Raw genomic sequence first — 19,185 nt, 5'->3', positions numbered from 1 at the left:
GATGAGCTTACTTAGCAGCTCCTACCGTTCTATTGACAAGTGATAAAGTTCATTTGGGTTGGGAAGGGCGTTTTCTGGGGCTTCCACCTTTGCCAACAGCGACCTCTGTTTCCTCTTGGGTTTGTCATCCTCCCACTCCCTGTTTCGGGCATCACAGGTTTTTATGGACACACGTTGCTTACCTGAGAAAACTGGGCTGCTACTCACTCTTGACGCCACCAAGGAGACTGCGGATGCTGCTGTGCTAGGCTTGGTAAATTGACCCCAGGCTTGTAACCAGGGAATTGAATGAAACGTTAAGAGGTGCAGCTGAATGAGTGAGGAATTTCCATAGAGACTCTGGCAGTGAGAATGACTTCAGTGATGTGATCAGACCTCACCTTTTAGGGTCCTTTATCTTGGGGGATTCTGGACTATTTTTGAGTCAGCCATTGAGTGCATCGTTATTTTGGGCTTAGCCAGCATCTTGAACTCAGTGTTTCAGTGGATGAAGCACAGTAGGAATTCAATGGTGGAAGTGGGAGAGATTCTAAAGAGCTCAGAGGTTTGGTTGACTTCAGGGTGGGGTTATGGCCAAGGTAGCTTTTTTGGGGAGTACCTGTCCAGTGCCTCTTTCCCTTTTTAACTGATGATAACCCAAGCCAAATCCCCAAGCTCTGAATGCCTGGGTGTTCTCTGAGCCTGTTTGCTTGAACTCTACAATAGTAGGGCAGTAACAAATGAGCAGTTGCAGGTTGAAATCTGGGTGTTCTTCCCTTCCCTGGCAGCGTGGGGTGTATTTCTTTAGGTCCTCCCTCCTCCCTGCTAGATTGAGGGGTGCTCCGTGTAAGCACTCACTCAATGTGGCAATGCATTTCTCCAAACCTTCAGCATAGATGCTGCCAGGGGTAAACCAGTTGTGCTTATGTCTGTGTTATTTCCTCACATATTGGCCTGGTGCTTTTGGAGAGATTGGGGATCTTGGAGGAACAGTGGGATCTGGGCGAGACTGAGAATTGTGGGATGGCAGGGTGTGGAGGGGCTGTTTTGGGGGAGGAGGTTCTCTCCTTTGACTCAGGGCTTTCTCCTTTCCTCCTGAGGGGTGTGAGAACGTGGTGATGAAGCCAGCTGTTCAGACTCACTGGAGGAGTGGAGGCTGGGCGCCATCACTGCCTTCCCAGATTTTCAGAGGACCGCTGCTTGGTGCCTCTTCTTTGCTCTTGTTGGGGCTTCTTTGCACGACAGTTTTCTCAAAGTGGGATGACAGTGACACCTTTCTCATAGGGCTGTTGGTGGGGGAGGGCGTTGTGAAGCACTTGGTCTAAAACCTGGAAAAAGGAAAAGCCTCGATACGCATTCGCCATTAGTTATCTTGGTTATTGCTGATATGCTAGTCTGTGTACATGTGGTGACCTTCTGTGTCTGCCAAGTAGCATGGGAAGGACTCAGGAGTAACTGGGGAGACGAAGTTGTGTCTGGCTCAAAACCCAGCTTCAGCCGGCACTGTGGCTCAATAGGCTAATCCTCCACCTGTGGCGCTGGCATACCAGGTTCTAGTCCCAGTCAGGGCGCCGGATTCTATCCTGGTTGCTCCTCTTCCAGTCCAGCTCTCTGCTGTGGCCTGGGAGTGCAGTGGAGGATGGCCCAAGTGCTTGGGCTCTGCACCCCATGGGAGACCAGGAGAAGCACCTGGCTCCTGGCTTCAGATCAGCGTGCTGCGCCGGCTGCAGCGGCCATTGGAGGATGAACCAACGGCAAAAAAGGAAGACCTTTCTCTCTGTCTCTCTCTCACTGTCCACTCTGCCTGTCCAAAAAATAACAATAACAACAAAACAAAAAACAGCTTCTAAGGCCCCAGAGTTTCCTTCTATAGATGCTTATGCATCCTGGCCAACCACAAGGGTTGATGTGCAGCTGCCAAATACCTGTTGGCAGAGGTGGTCGCTGGGGAGACATGAGGGGAGGACAGAAAGAGAAGGCCAGTCCCAGGCTGGGTACCTTCCCATCAAGCTGAGCAAGTCAAAGCAGATGGAGTGAAACAGCTTGGAGAACGTGAGCAGACCCCCCCTGGGGGAGAATATCCCAGTGTGGACTGGGCACCGACTGCTGTGGGAGAGGAGAACACAGCAGAGTTCAATGGGAGACACGGAGCGGGCAGTGCTGGCTCAGGGTTCTTGCTGAGCTGCAGGATGATTGGCCATGGCACGTCTGTCCAGTCCCTGAAGTTGACTGTGGTCTCTGTGCTGGGTCTTAATCCTGCTGGTTTTCTTGGAACACAGAACATGGTAGGCGCTCAGTAAAGATGTCTGCTGAAACCGAGCTAATGAGTGTGCCCATGGGAGGTAATGTTTGGGTCAGCTTTACTGGATTCGAATCAGTGGAGAGAATTTCCAGTGGGCAGAGTGACATGAACAGGTCACCCTTTTGGGGTCCCTACTCTGCAGCAGACTCTTGCAAGATGAGCTCATTTGAACTGCCCAAGAGGAAGCCATCATTCTCTGAGAAACTGAGGCATGGAGGAGATTAAGCAACTTGGCCAAGGTCACGTGGCTCCGAGTGGCTCAGCTGGGGCGTGAACCCAGGCACGATAGATCTCTCAGCTGCTGTGCTGTGCTGTGCCGCTAAGTATAAATGCCACAGGCAGGAGGAATTAGGACATTCGTGTCTGGTGCTCAGGTTCATGTGCTTGTCACAAGTGGAGGCCCGTTGTGGGGAGTAGCGAGCCAGGAGACAAGGAGGTCTAAGTGCTGGGTTTTGTTTTCAGTCTCTGCAAGTTTCTCAGGCAGTCTTACCTGGTGCGTGTGTGTCCACACGTAAAGGCACGCAGCTGCCCTCTTCCCTCAGAGTCCTCCTGGGCCAGAGTGTAAGCTTGGCAAGAACAGGAAACTACGTGGACCTCATTCTCCCCCTGCTCCCTGACTGAGCATACACAAGCTGCTGAGTAAGCATTTGGTGAATGGACCCCAGTCATTTTTCTGGCTTCAACTCTGAATTTGTGGGTGACCCCGTGATCCACTTTTTTTTTTTTTTTTTGACAGGCAGAGTGGATAGTGAGAGATAGAGAGAGAAAAAGGCCTTCCTTTGCCGTTGGTTCACCCTCTGATGGCTGCCGCGGCTGGTGCACTGCGGCTGGCGCACCGCGCTGATCCGAAGGCAGGAACCAGGTGCTTCTCCTGGTCTCCCATGGGGTGCAGGGCCCAAGGACTTGGGCCATCCTCCACTGCACTCCCAGGCCACAGCAGAGAGCTGGCCTGGAAGAGGGGCAACCGGGACAGAATCTGGCGCCCCGACCGGGACTAGAACCCAGTGTGCCGGCACCGCTAGGCAGAGGATTAGCCTGTTGAGCCATGGTGCCGGCTTCCACTTTTGTTCTTATCTACCTTTTGCTATTCTGGTTGCTTCCTGTCCATCCTGGGATGGCTTGTTCCAGTGGAAGACGGCCTGAACTCTCCTTTTAATTGAAGTGCTTTGGGTGATCGGAGGATCTTCCCTTAAAAATTGTTTGCCTTCTCACATCCAGCCAAAGCCTCGTTGTCATTGTGTCTGCTACCCAGAGCCCTATGGCAAAGATTCTCATCTGTGATTCAGTTTTCTAAATAGCAACAAAACCAGGATCTTTTCTGGCACCTGAAGGCGTGCATCTGCTGTATTGCCCAAATGGGGTGAAGACCCTCCGTGGCTCCTGCCCACGGTGACTGCACTCCATGCTCTGTGTTGTCTCTGCTCCAGCCGTCCCCTGGATCAGAAGTCTAGCATTCGCCTCTGTGTTGTGTGTTCTTCACTCCTCTTGCTCGTCCTTCTTTCTCTTCGGCACGTCTTGTTCTCCTGCTCGCCTTAGTCTGTGCTCTATTTAGACTATGCGAGCCTGCCTTGCAGCCCTGGCAGGGCCGTTCTGCCGCCTTCTCATTTGTCTGAAAGGTACCTTTAGGAAATCTAATCCAAACGGTCCCAGCCCAGCCCTGAAGACGAGGCTCCCAAAGATCTGGCAAGCGCGTTTTGTGCTGGCCTACACATCTCATTTGCATGGTTGCCTCGGATCCCGTAAGGAGGCAGCCATTGACGGAGCGCTGCTGCGTGTTCCGAGCTCCGCGCCAGTTTGGCAACCCTTGCTTTGCTTCAGCGGGTTTCTCTGAGTTCTTTCTGCTTCCCTTGCCTTTCACCTCCTGACCTCTGACAGACTTCCTGAAAGAATGGCCTGCACTTGCCGCCACTTTCTCCTCCCTTACCGCGCCATGCAAACCACCATCTCCAGAGCCACCTGTTAACACCAGCAGCCATCACACACATCCAGTGGCTTTCGCCTGGCCAATGGGGTACCATTGATCCCCGCATTTCTTCTTCTTCTTCTTCTTTTTTTTTTTTTTAAATGATTCCCAACCTTATTCATTCTCTATTTCCATCAGTACAACCATATTTTTGGTTGTGGCATGGGGCGGATCCTTGCTGGAATCCAGCTTTTTTTTTTTTTTTTTTTTTTGACAGGCAGAGTGGATAGTGAGAGAGAGAGAGAGAGAGAGAGAGAGGAAGGTCTTCCTTTTTGCCGTTGGTTCACTCTCCAATGGCCGCTGCGGCCGGCACATCGTGTTGATCCGAAGCCAGGAGCCAGATGCTTCTCCTGGTCTCCCATGCGGGTGCAGGGCCCAAGCACTTGGGCCATCCTCCACTGCCTTCCTGGGCCATAGCAGAGAGCTGGCCTGGAAGAGGGGCCACCGGGATAGAATCCGGCGCCCCAACCGGGACTAGAACCCAGTGTGCCGGCGCCGTAAGGCAGAGGATTAGCCTGTTAAGCCACGGCGCCGGCCCCCGCATTTCTTCTATAAAACCTTCTGTGTCGCTCTCTTCCACGTCGTGAGCAGTTGGCTTCCCTCCCTCTCCCTCTGGCTGCCATTCTCATTCCTGTGAATGTAGCGCCGTTTAGGAGAGCATGCGTGCTCCCCTCCACCCATCTATTGGTTCATTCCCCAAATGCCCACAACAGCCAGCTGTGGGCCAGGCCAAAATCAGGAGTGGGAAACTCCATCAGGGTCTCCCACGTGGGTGGCAGGGACCCAATTACTTGAGACATCATCTGATGTCTCCCAGGGTCTGCATTAGCAGGAAACTGGAGCCAGGAGCTGGAGCCAGGTAACAAATCCGGATTCTCTGATACGGGGTGCAGGCATCTTCACCACTAGGCTGAACCCTCACTCCTTCTGGTGATCCCATTCTGTTCCTTGACCTTAACTTTGACTTCTCCATGGCTTCCTCCCCTTGTGCTCCATCGTCACTCGTCTATTTCGCCGATTTCTTACCCTTCATCCTCTGTTAACATAGGCAGACCTACTTACTCCGTCATAAGCCACTGGGTGCTAGTTTTGCCTTCTTCATTTAGGAAACTACTGTTTTGCCTACGCTTCCAGGCAAGAGAAAAGCGTCCTCAGCTCTTTTGTGCCTCCGTCTTGCATCCCATCAGCTGCCAGATCCTCCGAGTTGTGCCTCTGGGATGACCCTTGCGTGCATGCCCATCTTTCTGTCCTTACCAGCACTCCTCAGGGACTTTCGCCTGGACCCTTGCAGTAGCCTCCTAATCAGTTCCTCTGCCTCTGGGTTTTCCTGGCTGCGCTCCATCTTCCACGGAGAGTGGAATTCTTCCAGAGCATAGGTTGGATGACGTAATTCACTTGCTGAGACCTTCAGCAGCACTCTGATGTGGACAGAATTAATGGCTGCTCCTGAACTTGGTATGCGAGTCCGCTATGCCAAGACCCCAGCCCCCCTTTTCAGTCACACCTCCTCCTTGCCCCTGTGTCTGGCCAACCTGCTCATGGCTCATTGAGTCCAGGCCCATGTCTTCCTCCCTTTGCCCAAAACAGCGTCTTGTTCTGACAGTGAATGTTTGTGGAGTTGAATTAGATCAAAGTAGCCAGGGACTATGCCAGTTCCTCCTTGAACCGTTTACCCAGCCACTAGTGGCAGCTGCCACCTGCTAGCACTGCCTGTGTGCCCTCAACTGTACTGCATACTTCACATGCATCATTATCTCCCTAAATGTGAGTGCTTTGACCATCACTCCGTGAGGTAGCTGGTATTATCCCCGGTGCACAGATGAGGGTGCTGAGGCTCCGCAAGGTTCAGTTAGCCCGGATCTAAGACTTGGACCCATATCTGGTTGCCTCCAGCCCACTGTACATCCTACCCTGTCTCTAACAGTTCTGACTTGGCTGGATTGTAGGACCCAGGGATTTGTGAAGCAATGAAGGCGAAAGAGCTGGTTCACCTGAGAATTCACCCTGCGCCAGGTGCTGTTTTAAGTGCTTGACAAGTGGGCTCATCTGGTCCTAGCACCACTGCCCCATTTTGCAGATATGGAAACTGATGATCACAAGGCTGGGGTGACTTCTTATGTTCATGCAGCTCGTCGGTGGCAGAGGGTTGCCACCTTTCCCAACTTTCAGCTTCAGAGCTGATAACATTCTTAATTTGTGGGGACAGACTATAAAAATTCAGGCTTTGGAATCCAGCGGACACGTGTTCGCCCCTAGGTGCCAGTGCTTGCTAGCGTGTGGACGAGCCATTGAGCAGCTCACAGCCCCGACGCCCTCGTCCGACAGTTAGTGTCTGTCAGATAGGCTTGCTGTGGGGACGTGGAGAGCACTTAGTGTCAGGATGCACAGTGAGCGTGCGTTTCATATGGGTGGTTGTTATAGAGCTGTGAAGATGGGACAGGATGCTTTTGGCTCTCCTTCTCTCCCTGCTTCCGCTTTATAAAGACATCTTGCTGGTTCCTGCCCATTGAGAGAATCTGGCTCCACGTGGGGTGCCTGACAGATGTCCTAATATCGCCATCCAATTTCTAAACTCTGACTGTGAGTCCACGATGTGTTGGTTAAACCTGCGCTTTGCCTAAGACACTCTCGAGGCTTCTGGTGGGTTCCGGTTCCAGTGGAAAGGGAGCATGGTGCCCAGCCTAGATGTCACGCACCCCTAGCCACCTTCAAGTGCTTGAGCCTCCCTGGATGGGAGAATGCGTGTGTCGTGGTGACGTTGCTGTCCCACACCAACGCTGGCCATCCCTGGAGCGGGGGCCAGAAAGCTCTTTCGTGCCAGCACTGACGTAATGCACTTTTCACTCGTATTTGTGTGTCCCACTGTGACCTTTAAACCGCAGCTGCCTGGGGCACAGAAGTGCTGCCACACCATCCACGCATCCATTCATTCATTCACTCAACAAATACGTCGTTTCAGGCCTTATGGTCATCCCTGAGCAAGATAGACGAGGGCCCTGCCCTAAAGCCGCAGGGGAAGCCAAAGTAAATGAGAACACTCGGGAGGTAATTTCAGATGTGGTCGGGGCTCCGAAGAAATCGGAGCTGCGATGGGGCTGACCAGAGGTGGCCACTTGACATGGGGTGTCTAGGGACGACCTTCCTGAGCTGAGCACTGAGTATTCGTTTAAGGGGAAGAATCCCTTCCTGAGGTGACACCCTGAACATCTATAGGGTCCAGGTGCTGTTCTGGAAGCTGGGAGACAGCAGTGACTACCAGGGAGACACAAGTCCCTGTGCTTCGTGGAGCTTGCATTCCGGGGGGGGGGGGGTGTCATGCAGGCATGCATTTGCTCATTCACGTATCTGAGAGCTCATTCACATATCTTGGTCCATGGCAGCATGGACCAAGCACTTTCTAGGCACTGGGGACATAGCAGACAACGCAAAGAGGCTGGAATCCCTGCCTACACAGAGAGCATTCTACCCACACGACAATGACAAACGTGGAGAATATTCCAGGCAAAGACCTTGAAGCCAGACGTAGCCTGTCCAGTGCACGGAAGGCACACGGGGACAGCTGGGACTTGGGGATGCATGGGCAACATGGTCCAATTTGAGCTTGACCTTGTGGTTTGCACTTGGCTTCAATTGCACTGAGCAGGAAAGCTTTGCAGGATTTTCAGTAGGGACATGGACGATCTGGTTCTCGTTGTATGAAGGCCCCTCTGTTGTGAAGGGAGGATAGCAGAGAGGTGGTTGGATCCAGGGAGGTAAGTTGGCTTGTTGCTGTATGCCAGCGAGAGGTAGAAATATGTCCATGAAGTTAACCTAGAAAGCTTGGCATTGGTGTGGAGGTGGCAATTGGATTAAAAATAATGTGAGTAGTTCTACTTTTATTAACAGCATGTTTTTGATAAATGACTTTTGAGCTACGTATTGATCATTCCAGAACAAGTGCTCTGAGTTAACTGGAGACCACTGCTGCTTGTGCCAGTGTGTGTGTGTGTGTGTGCGTGCGTGCGCGTGCCAGTAATGTGTTAGCTAGGTGGACTCTGCAGCTCTTCAGGGGGAGCAGAGTGTTTGATATTTCCAAGTGCTCCTGATGGACACCACTGTGTATTTTAAAATGGGCTTGTAAAGTTGGATCACAAATTTCATAATGTTCAATCTTAAAAGCCAATATATTTTTGGAAACAGAATGCTGATGCGTTTTTTCTTTTTCTTTTTTTTTTTTGCACCATATTACATCTTCAGTTGCCTATATTTTTAGTGCTGTTGGCCACAATTAATGTGGGGCCCTCAGCTGAGCTAATTTTGCTTTCCCCTGACTTAGCCTCAAGTACTCATTCTTGGTTATGTCAGGAAGGTGTGTGACTTGTGATCCGTGCGCTCTGTGATTTGGTGGCGTAGTTTGCAGGTGGAGGGTCCTCTTCCTTGGAGAATAGATGGATGACGCGATCCTCAAGCGTGAGCTCAGCTGTCCCATCTGGGTGATGAGCACCCAGAACATATACTTGGCTTCTGTTCTCTTTTGATAAGAAACATTTTGTTAACAGCTTTATTAAGGATTTTGGGGGGAGTTATGTGGATTGTTGATAGGCGTGTCATTGGGGAAGCTGCATTTTTATTATTTTTCCTTAAGTGTTGCAGTTCTGTGGAGAGCAAATCTTAGGTTGCATCTAATGCATTTTAAGGGAACAGGTACCCCCTTCTGCAGCGGTAGCAGCCGAGCTGCCCTTCCTCACGGCCCATGCACCATTGCCTCTACTAACACTCTTTGGGCCTTGATAATTATAAATCAGATGTGTATATCGGGAAGAGATGTTGATTTCAGAGTAAGTTTTTCTAGAAAATAGAAGCTGGAGAAAAAAAAAAAAAAAAGGAGAACCCAAACTTGGCTTTGTGCTGGCAGCGACAGCACTGCTGCGTGTGGGCGGGCGGCTGCATCACCCGCTGCTCGGAAGTGCTCTTCCTCTCCATGGGGAGAACTGGCTGAGGCGCTGCCACGGGGCCAGGAGGAGGAGGCAAGCCGTGTGTGGGCAGCCTGCTTGTTCTTTTATTAGCATCTCCACTGTGCTGCACCTCGGCCAGCCCAGAGCACGCACAGGTCCCCTCCGTGCACCACCAGCTGCAGAGGGGTGGGGGCCAGGCGCTCTTGTGTGTGAGTTGAGCTGTTCCAGGGGGCTGTGGAGCCACCAGGCACGTGGATATCCTGGGGTCACTGGCTGTCTTGGCCTCGGGCTTTGCAGTGAGCACGAGCAGTCACAGATAAGAGGGCGCCTTCTCCCATGTGACCCGTTCTCCCTTTCCCCCGTGACCTTGCCCCATCTCGGCCTCTGCAGCACTGCTGTGCGGTTTGTCCAGTGCCATCCAGCCAAGAAGGAGCAGAGCTGAGCTCTGAATTCCGGACCGCTGATTGCACAACCTCAGCTTTGAGTCCCCAGCTCTGCTGCCCTGCCCCCCCCCCCCCAAGTCATCCTGGTATGGCAGGAGAAGGCCAAGGCTGTAAGGTCAGCCCTTCCTCGGCCCTGGTGCTGAGGGGGTCGTAACACCCATCTCACAGGATGGTTGGGGGATTCAGCGAGGTGGCACATGAAGTGCCAAGCCCAGTGCCTGGCACGTGGGAAGTGGACACTGTTACCGGCAACAGAGGCAGTGGCCCAGCTCGCTCTCGTAGAGTGCTACTTCCTCGAGGACAGGGATGTAGCTTCCCTTACTCTGCAGCTTCTACAGGAGGGGTTCCCAGCCTGCACTGTCGACATCCAGGGCTGGGTAATCCTCATTGTGGGGTCTGTCCTGTGATGCATCCGGTGTTGAGCAGCATCTCTGGCCTCTGCCTACTGGATGTTAATAGCACTCCCACCCTCACTCATGAAATCCAAATGAGCCTTTACACAGTGCCAAAGACCACTGGGGGTGGGGGTGGGCAAAACAGCCCCTGGTTGAGAACCACTGGTCTACGTGCACCTCTCATGCGATCGCGGGACTTTTTTATGTTCTTACATGTATTATTCTCTCAACACACACACTCACATGAGATGGTTAAAACAAAAATTATGGTTAACGTTTGAGAATTTTGAGAACAAAGGCCCATTCTGGAAGGGTCTCCAGTTAGCAGAGTCTGTCTCCCCCCAGGGTCAATGGAGCTTCATCACTAGATAGTTTCCTCACTGTAATTCTGCATCTCATTGCCCCTAGCTTTGGAGTTGCAGCCGGTTCCAGGAGTTTTTAAAAACATGTTGCTGAAAGCAACACTAGTATCAGCTTTTAAATAATACCATGCCTTAAAGCAACAATAGTATCAGTTCTTAAAAATACCATGCCTTAAAGCAACACTAGTATCAGCTCTTTAAATAACACCATGCCTGATGAAGTGGCGCTTTTAAAGATGATTTTAGACCAGCGGAGTTGCTGCCTGAAGAGCCTAGGGCTGTATTTGGTCATAGTCTGCTGGCTCGGAGGCCAGCCTTGGATTGAAGCTCTCAAGCAGCGATTGACACTGTGGTCAGTCCCAGAATAATGCAATTATCAGCACTAATTTGCTATTGCTTTCAAAGTCAGAAGGAGGGCTAATGAAAGTCCTAGCCGAGAAACGGACTGTGGTACTACTCCAGCATACCTGTCGGAGGTGTGCATGGCTCTGGTTCCTTTGGAAATGCACACCAAGAGCAAACCACTGAGGCTAGGACTCGCATTACCCTAAGTGTCTCTATGAAAAAGAAGTAGAATACAAGTATTGTAGGTTGAACCAAATGCGTCTGTAGTATATTTCTTGTATCGGAATTCATGGAAGTTGTCTATTTTAATTGACTTTAGTAGAATACAGTTTAATCACTCTCTGACACCTGTGTCTTATCTTGAACTTCTTACCCTGCCGTGATTATTTTCAAAATTGGCTTCCCACTCAGAGTGACCAGAAGGCACCGGGATGAGAAGGCCTGGCCCAAATGCCGCGTGGAGCCGAATGCTTACACTAGTCCTCCGGTGAATTTTTTGTTTTAAGGGAAGATGGGTTTTTGTATTTCTTTTTAAAAAGTTATTATTTGAAAGGCAGGGTTACAGAGACAGGAGAGACCGAGATCTTCTCTCTGCTGGTTCATTCCCCACATGGCCAAGATGAATGAGGTAGGGCCAAGCTGAAGCCAGGAGCCCTAAACTCCATCCGGGTCTCCTACATGGGTGGCAGGAGCCCAAGTCCTCAGGCTAACTTGCACTGCTTTCCCAGGCACGTTAACAGGGAATTGGATTGCAAGTGGAGCAGCAGGGACTTGAACCAGCCCTCTGACATGGAATGTCAGGTATTGCAGGTGGCAGCTTCACCTGCTGTGCCACCACGCCCGCCCCACCCTATGAGTTTGAAAAGCCTAACCCTAAGTGGCAGGCACTTCAGAGCTTAGTCCTGTCTACACATTAGCGTCACTCAGGAGCCTAACAGAAAGGCTGCCGCCTGGGCCGCACTCCTGGAGTGCCTGTCGCAGAGGTCATGGGCCTGGTGGACCCCGCACGTTCATATTTGTGAAAAGTTCTTCAGGCGATTCTGCCGCGCAGCCTGGCCGGGGCCTGGAGGTCACAGAACATGACCATGGGCCTTCCCCCATCTCCTTCCCCCGACTCCTGGCCTCATCCTGCAGGAAGGAATTGCTGCTACAAGCCAAGGCTGGTCACTGCTTTCCTACTGTAGCTTTTTCTTTCTTTCTTTCTCTCTTTCTTTTTTTTTTTGTTAATGTGACTTTTATTTATCCGAGAAAGAATGATTTCTTTAGTGTCTTTATCCTGGAGTGCTCTTATGTGTTGTACTTAGATCATGTAAACAGCGGAAGGAAAGAGTTGGCCCCCGGCGGGTGGGGCCACATGTCGCCTGCGTTCTGGGCTCTGCTGACGAGTGACCTAGAAGTGCGTTTTGTGAATCAGCAATCTGCTTTGCTCCCACAGCAGCACGTTTCAAACGTGAAACACCTCTGTAGCCTGCCCACCACGTGTCGGGAAGCCTCCCGAGCTGCGACTCCCCTCCCACACCCACCCTCACCCTCGCGCATGACACGGCTGGGTGCCCCTTCTCCTAAAAGGGTGCCCGTCTGTGCCTAGGCCGCAGAGAGCTGTGGCCCGTGCTGTCGTCTGCCATGCACATCATGCATGTGACTGTGCGATGCGCAGCTGGCTCTGGAGTCTGACTTGTCCCTGCCTCCTTGTGGGGAATGGGCCTTGCTCTGCAGCCCACCTGCCAGAGCACCTTCAGAAATAAGGGGTGTGGTGAAGGAAAGCCCAGGCCATGCCCAGCAGCCATCTCGCCTCGTACAGAGAAGAGGGCTTGTGTGCGTGTGCGCCCATGTGTATGTGGGGTCGTGGGTGTGTGTGCATGCATGGGTGGGGGTGTGTGCGTGGGTGCCTGTGCCCGTGTGCACATGGGTGTGTGTGGGGGTGTGGGTGTGTGCACAAGCCCGGGCGTGGGTGTGTGTGTGCGTGTGTGTGTGTATGTTGAATACATTTAGGCAGAAAACAGGCTGGTGAGAGGTGTAGAACTTGGTTAACATTTTTAGGCAAACATGAAATTTTTCCAAAAAGTTAATTTCTGGATGCTGATCCCCGCTGCCCTCTCTGCAAATAACCAGCACTTGTCTGCACCTGACCAGCAGCACAGAGCCTGCTCAGCCCTGAGTTCTCCCGTTTCAGGCAACTGTTTCAGGCCTGTGAGGCGCGTGCTCTCTGTGAGCTTGCCTGGGCAATCATGATGAAAATGACAAGGATCATAGTAACAGGTGATGTACGTGAGCCTTCGCTGTGCCAGGTGCTGTGCTCAGGGCTTTGCTGCCTTGTCCCCTTTAGTCCCCACAAGCAGCAGGTGGAGGATTACCCCTATTGTCTAGATGAGGAGATGGGGGTTCAGAGAGGTCACAGCTGGTGCTTGGCAGGGTCAGGTCTGGAGCAGGACGGCGCGCCTCTGCGTATTGACTCACCTGGCTGTGCTGTGTGTGAGTGTAGAGGGCCAGCACCATCCTGCCCACCCTTGTCACGGGGCCAGGTGCTGCCCAGGAGGGATGCTTTGCAATGCTGCAGAGAGCTGACCTCTCTTAGCCAAGGAACTCTTTAAGGCAGGCTGGTCGTGGACAGCCAGCTCCTGCAACCCTGGGAGCAAGATGATACAGCAGCACTGTGGGGCAGCGAGGGCCTGGTCCCTGCATGTGTAAGAACCCTTGCAGCTGTCACTTGGTCCTGCCCTTCACCTATCCCAGTGTTTGTACCCGGAGTACCAACCAGAGAGGGGCACCACCTTGGTTGATAACTTACTTTCTTTCTCTTTTTTAAAACTTCTATGTATTTATTTGAAAGGCAGAGGTGGGGAGGGGAGATTCCATCTGCTGGTTCATTTTCTAAATGGCTGCAAAAGCTGGGGCTAGGCCAGGCTGAAGCCTGGAGCCAGTATCTCCATCCTAGTCTCCCATGTGGGTGGCAAGAGCCCAAGTACTTGGACCATTATTTGTTGCTCCCTGGCCTCATCAGCAGGGAGCTGGATCAGAAGTGGAACATCTGGAACTCAGACTTGAGTGGTGCGGTGCCAGTGTGGCAGGTAGCAGCTTACTCCACAGCTCCACAATGCCTACTGCACCATCATACCCCACCGTCCAGTGCTTCCCGGCCACATTAGCAGGGAGCTGGATTGGAAGTGGAGCAGCGGGGACTCAAACCTGCTGTGCCACAGCACCGCCCCCTGCATTAGCATTTTTATAAAGTATGAAGAATCAAACTGGCTGGTAAACAATACTCTGATTAGCGCAGCATCAGCATCCAGCTGTGTTAGTTCTGGCCTGCCTCAGGGCCTTTGCATTTGCTCTCCTTTCTTTCTGAAACTTGTTTCCTTCCAGCACTTTGTTGGCCAGCACCTGATCCTTCATATCACAGGTCAAATAGCCCCTCCTCCAGGAAGACTTCCTTGGTCACCCTTGCTTAAAACAAGCCCAGCCCCATTTCCTCTATGGTATCCCATCGTCCTGTTTTCTCACAGAAGTTACCGTCACCTGTAACCTTCTTGTTTATGTGTCTGCCGACGCCTGCTGTCTGCTTTCTATAGATGGTCAGCACAAAGAGGGCAGGGGGATGTGTTCTCTTTTGTTCACTGCTTCATGCCAGTGCCCGGAACAGTTTCTGGAACAGAAGAGGTGCACTATACATACGTAGTGAGTGATTGAGTGAAGGTGTGCGTTTCACGATCACACTCTCCCGTGTGGGAGGCGCTTTATTATCATCCCACCTTACGGATGTGCAAACTGAGGCTCAGAGAGGCTGTCGGTGGCAACTGAAGTTACACCAGGTCCACCTGTTTCCGGAGTTCTCACTTCCTTCCGCCTGCCTGCCTGCCTTGTGGCTCTAGTGCCATTAGAAGCTGCTCCAGTCAGCGGAATGCTGGCAGGGCCATGGTCTCCACCGCAGCATCTGATGGCCTTCGGTGGCATCTCGGGCCCACCTGCCAGCCGTCTTGACCCCGGTTTTCCTCTGTCTAGGTCTGTCGTGTCGAGTCTGGACTCCCCTGCCAAGACTAGCTCGATGGAAAAGAAACTTCTCATCAAAAGCAAAGAGCTGCAGGACTCTCAGGACAAGTGCCACAAGGTATTTATTGCCTCAGCCGGCCTCCCTCCTTGCTCCAGGATCCTCCCGTCCATCTATGCCAAGGGAGCCGCCCGGGGCTGCAGCTGGCACTGAGCCACCTGATCCGTAGAGAGCGAGGCGCTCCCTGCCTCGCCGAAGTCGCGCCTCCAGCAGCTCTGAGGGAGATGCACTCGGGCCTTGACGTTGCTGTAAATCCTTTAAATCTTAACCCGAGGAGGCCCTGGATTTAACGCGGCCCCGTTTCTCAGCGTGAGCCAGCCAGATGTGTGCTGCTTCCGGCAGGTGGCCGGGCCCTCTTCTGTGGCTGAGATGCACCCCATCTGCACTGAGTGATGCGAAGTCCGTCTTCGTAGTCTCTTAGCCCTCCTGCACTGTCACTGCGGCCACTGTGTTGGTTATGCTCAGCGCCTCCTAACGCTCACTGCTCCTGCCGCAGGCAGCTCTTTGGAGACTGATAGCAGTCACTGCTTGCCTGGGACTCCTAAGAGGGCAGACGCACCCATAACTCCTTGCCCTGTCCTGGATTTGTCCTCTAGATCTTTGCAAGGCGATGGGGGGGAACCAAGATGGATTTGGGATAAAGTTAAAGTGACGTCTGCAAAAACCAAAATCCACACCAAACCAAACCAAAACACACACACAGGTGACAAAAGATGATTGTGACTTCCTTGCTAACTGGGTTAGAGAAGTGATCGAGTGTGAAGCGAGACTTGGATGAGAGGAGTGACTTAGCACTCGGTGACTGTCCTTACGAAGAACTGCGCACTCCTGGGCGAAGAAGCAATGGTATTGCACACATCCCAGCTTCTGGCGACTTAGCGATAGCCCGGGCCACCATGTGGCTTCGGAGGCTACTTGCGATTTGATTGCTCCCGGCGAGCCTCTGCGGGCCCTTTTAACCTGTCGATGTGTTTGTTGCAGATGGAGCAGGAAATGACCCGGTTACATCGGAGAGTGTCAGAGGTGGAGGCTGTGCTTAGTCAGAAGGAGGTGGAGCTGAAGGCCTCTGAGACTCAGAGATCCCTCCTGGAGCAGGACCTTGCTACCTACATCACAGAATGCAGTGTGAGCCTCCCCCGAAGCCCCCTTCCCTTGGAGGTGGCACTTCCTGTTGTGTGTGTCTCATCCTGTTCCATAACGGCTCCATGAGGCACATCACAGCCGACGGCAGAGCGTAGAGAGAGGAAGTGTAGGGAAGCAAGACCCGTGACTCGCGGAGCAGCGAGAGCCAGGCGCCAGGTCCCAGGACGTGAGGCTGAGCCATTCCCAGCAGGAAGTCCGGGCAGAGCGCAGGCCGCCTGGAGCCTGAGATGGGAGTCAGTGGCCGTGGCGGCAAGTGGCCCTAGTCACCACGCCTCCCATCCCAGCCTCCCTGCACAACACCATGTGCACCGCGATCAGCCTTAGGATCCACACTGCCAGACACACGCAAGAAAACCTACTTCTGATGACTTTTCCAGCCCCTAGAAGCAGCGCAGGGACACGAAGGCCCTCTGTCATTATCTACCATGTGACTTTGTTTTTCCTTTGCTCACGAGAGTAGACTGTCTTCTCCATTGTCTCGTTAACTTCTCCATTCAGGTGTTTTCCTAATGTGCCCAGTTAAACAGTCTCAAGAAGTTGAATCACACGTTTTCCAAGTTTTTTTTTTTTGTTGTTGTTTTTTCACAAGGGAGAGGAAATCTATAGAACGTGGCTGATTAAGAATAACTGCTATGTTTCCCTTGCAGACTTGGCTGCCTGTCAGTGGTGGGTGAAGCTATTCAGCTCTGTATCTCAGATACATATTTCAGTACCGTGGAAGCATTGAGGGAAGGTGACGGATGAAAAATGTCCAGGAAAAATAAGCCGGGGTGGGGGGTGGGAATAGATGACTTGGAGTCCTCCATGACAACTGGGCCGGATGAAGTCATTGCTGCTTCGTAAGAGGCGAGGCGTCTTAGGCTTGCGAGCCCTCAGATCGCTGATACCGCGAGAAAAGGCTGTCGAAGCCAGCCCAGGGCTGGTTGTAACAGCTGAGGGGTCTTGTTGGTGTTCAGTCTCGAGCGCACAAGTAAGTATCTGCTAGGACACTGATAGGGCAGGAGGCAGGCGGCAGGCAGGTGCAGTTTCAGGCTGGGTCCCTGCGGGCACGCGACGTTTCTTGACCCAAAAGCTTTTACAGGACGGAAGCTGGAATTGGCACCCACCTGGGAGTTGTCAACTTTGACCCATCCCCCGAGACCGTGCTGGTGTGTGCGGAGCAGCTCACAGCCCTCTCGCTGTCTCTCTCTCTCTCTCTCGCTCTCTCTTAATGAACCTTTTCAAACAGAGCAGGCTCCACAGGGCATCCCTGTTAACATTTCTGCTTTCCGCAGAGCTTAAAGCGAAGTTTGGAGCAAGCGCGGATGGAGGTGTCCCAGGAGGATGACAAAGCACTGCAGCTTCTCCATGATATCAGGGAGCAGAGCCGGAAGCTCCAGGAGATCAAAGAACAGGTATGGCCGCCGTTCCCTGGCCAGCTCAGACCGCGCGTCTCGGGAGAGACACGGGGGTGGGGGGCAGGAAGGTATGTGGGTCATTTGGAAACTTCAGATGCCCTGTGATTTACATAAGTCATACTGTGCTTGTTCCAGCTGTCTGTGAAGTCTGCACCCCATAATGTCTGATCTTCGTAAGAAAGATGTTGGCTTAGAGCAAGAGCAGGCAAACCACAGCCGCCCGTGTGACAGATCTGGCCCACAGCTAAAGATGCCCTTAAAATGGTTTAAGAAAGAGATGGATCCATCGCTTGTTGGATCCTATCTACTGGTTCACTCCCCACACTCCATGGTAGCCCTACAGCTGGGACTGAAGCTGGGAGCGCAGTGCAGATCTCCCTCATGGGTGGCAGGGACCCAAGCCCGTGGGCCAGCTCTGCTGCCTCCCAGGGCCTGCACTCACAGGAAGCTGGAGTCAGGAGCCAGAGCCCAGAGTCGACCCAGGTGCTCCCGTGTGGGACCACAGGTGTCTGAACCACTAGGACTAATGCCTGCCCACCAAGGGGGGGGGTGGGGGTTCATTTAAAGATGATTGAGAGAAAAATTATCAAAAGACAAATAGTATTTTGCAATATGTGGAAGCTCTGTGAAATTGACATTTTAGCATCTACCTGTCAAGTTCTATGGGAACATGGCCACGGCAGCTTCCTGCCACAGAGCCAGGGCACATGGTTCCTGCAGGGACTGGCAAGTCTGCAGAGCTGGAGCCACTTGCTGGCAACCCTGCTACTGAAGGTTAACAGAGAAAATGCTTTTATGGCTTTTCTGGGGGGAAGCCAAGGCAATTCAGAATTTTACTTTTTTTTTTTTTTAAGATTTATTTATTTCAAAAAGTTACAGAGACAGCTAGAGACTTAGAGAGGTCTTCCATCTGCTGGTTCATCCCCAAATGGCCTCAATGGCCGGAGCTGAGCCAGTCTGAAACCAGGAGCTTCTGCCAGGTCTCCCACCTTGGTGCAGGAGCCCAAGGACTTGGGTCGTCCTCCACTGCTTTCCCAGGCACATTAGCAGGGAGATGGATCAGAAGTGGAAAAGCCGGGCTTGAACTGGTGCACCCATATAGGGTGCTGGGACTTTAACTTGCTGCACCACAGTGCTGGCCCCCAGAGTTTTAGTTCTGTACAGAAACATTCTAGAAGGAAAGTTCGTCGTTCAGGCCAAGTCCAAAGCAACATGGCATATCCGAGTGCAGAAAACTGGTTCCCTGTGGGTCCAGAAAAGAGAACGGGACCTTTAAAAAGCCCACTCTACCCCCCACCCCCATTCTAAATGAGTCTTTTTTTGTAGATGGCTCATTTTTATATTGCCTCATTGTTTCCTTTTTAGCATGGATTTTTCTGTCTTTTGAAGGAACTGTAAATAGAAACTTTAATGAAGCGATGGCAATGAGTAATTGGGGAGCTGAATGATCAGCTGCCAGGCAACTCTCATTCACTTCAAAAACCTAATGGAAACACTGCTGGAAATGAACATTTTTGTCTCCGAGTAGCACAAACTTGGCCATCTGGGTGGTGCTCATGTAAGAAACTCTTGCAAATAACTCCATCCTTGACTTACTCTTCAAAGAACAAGTTGCTGCCTTTGGGGTTTTGTTGGCAAAATAAACGTATCGCCTTCATATTTTAAAGTGATGGGTTAACGTCCTCTCAAGAAACGTTATAAAGAAATGTGCAGTGGCCACTTGGCAAGTGGACCCCTGCGTGTGTGCACAGCACAGCTCTAACCCTAGAGATCTGGAAGGGCACACGCGCACTTCGAATCTGCTCACAGGTGACCCATGCTCCTTTATCGACGCCTGTTTTCATCCTAGAAATTTCAAGAGGGAGGGTTCTTTTTTT

The 19,185-nt window shown here is 52.1% G+C and overlaps 1 protein-coding gene across 9 annotated transcripts in view; it reads left to right on the top strand.

Annotated features, from left to right (window-relative positions):
- The window catches only part of CIT (citron rho-interacting serine/threonine kinase), a 177,282-nt gene that overhangs the window by 74,827 nt on the left and 83,270 nt on the right, over positions 1 to 19,185 (top strand). For all 9 annotated transcript variants that reach the window (XM_062181903.1, XM_062181905.1, XM_062181904.1 and 6 more), the window contains 3 exons: positions 14,723 to 14,828; positions 15,750 to 15,893; positions 17,186 to 17,305. In XM_062181903.1, the coding sequence (XP_062037887.1) occupies positions 14,723 to 14,828; positions 15,750 to 15,893; positions 17,186 to 17,305 (370 nt within the window). The remainder of the gene's footprint in view (positions 1 to 14,722; positions 14,829 to 15,749; positions 15,894 to 17,185; positions 17,306 to 19,185) is intronic.

The sequence above is a fragment of the Lepus europaeus genome, chromosome 23 (assembly GCF_033115175.1).
Source record: "Lepus europaeus isolate LE1 chromosome 23, mLepTim1.pri, whole genome shotgun sequence".
NCBI classification, from domain to species: domain Eukaryota; kingdom Metazoa; phylum Chordata; class Mammalia; order Lagomorpha; family Leporidae; genus Lepus; species Lepus europaeus.
The sequence above is the reverse complement of the archived record's forward strand: the minus strand, read 5'-3'. Positions and strand labels throughout refer to the sequence as shown.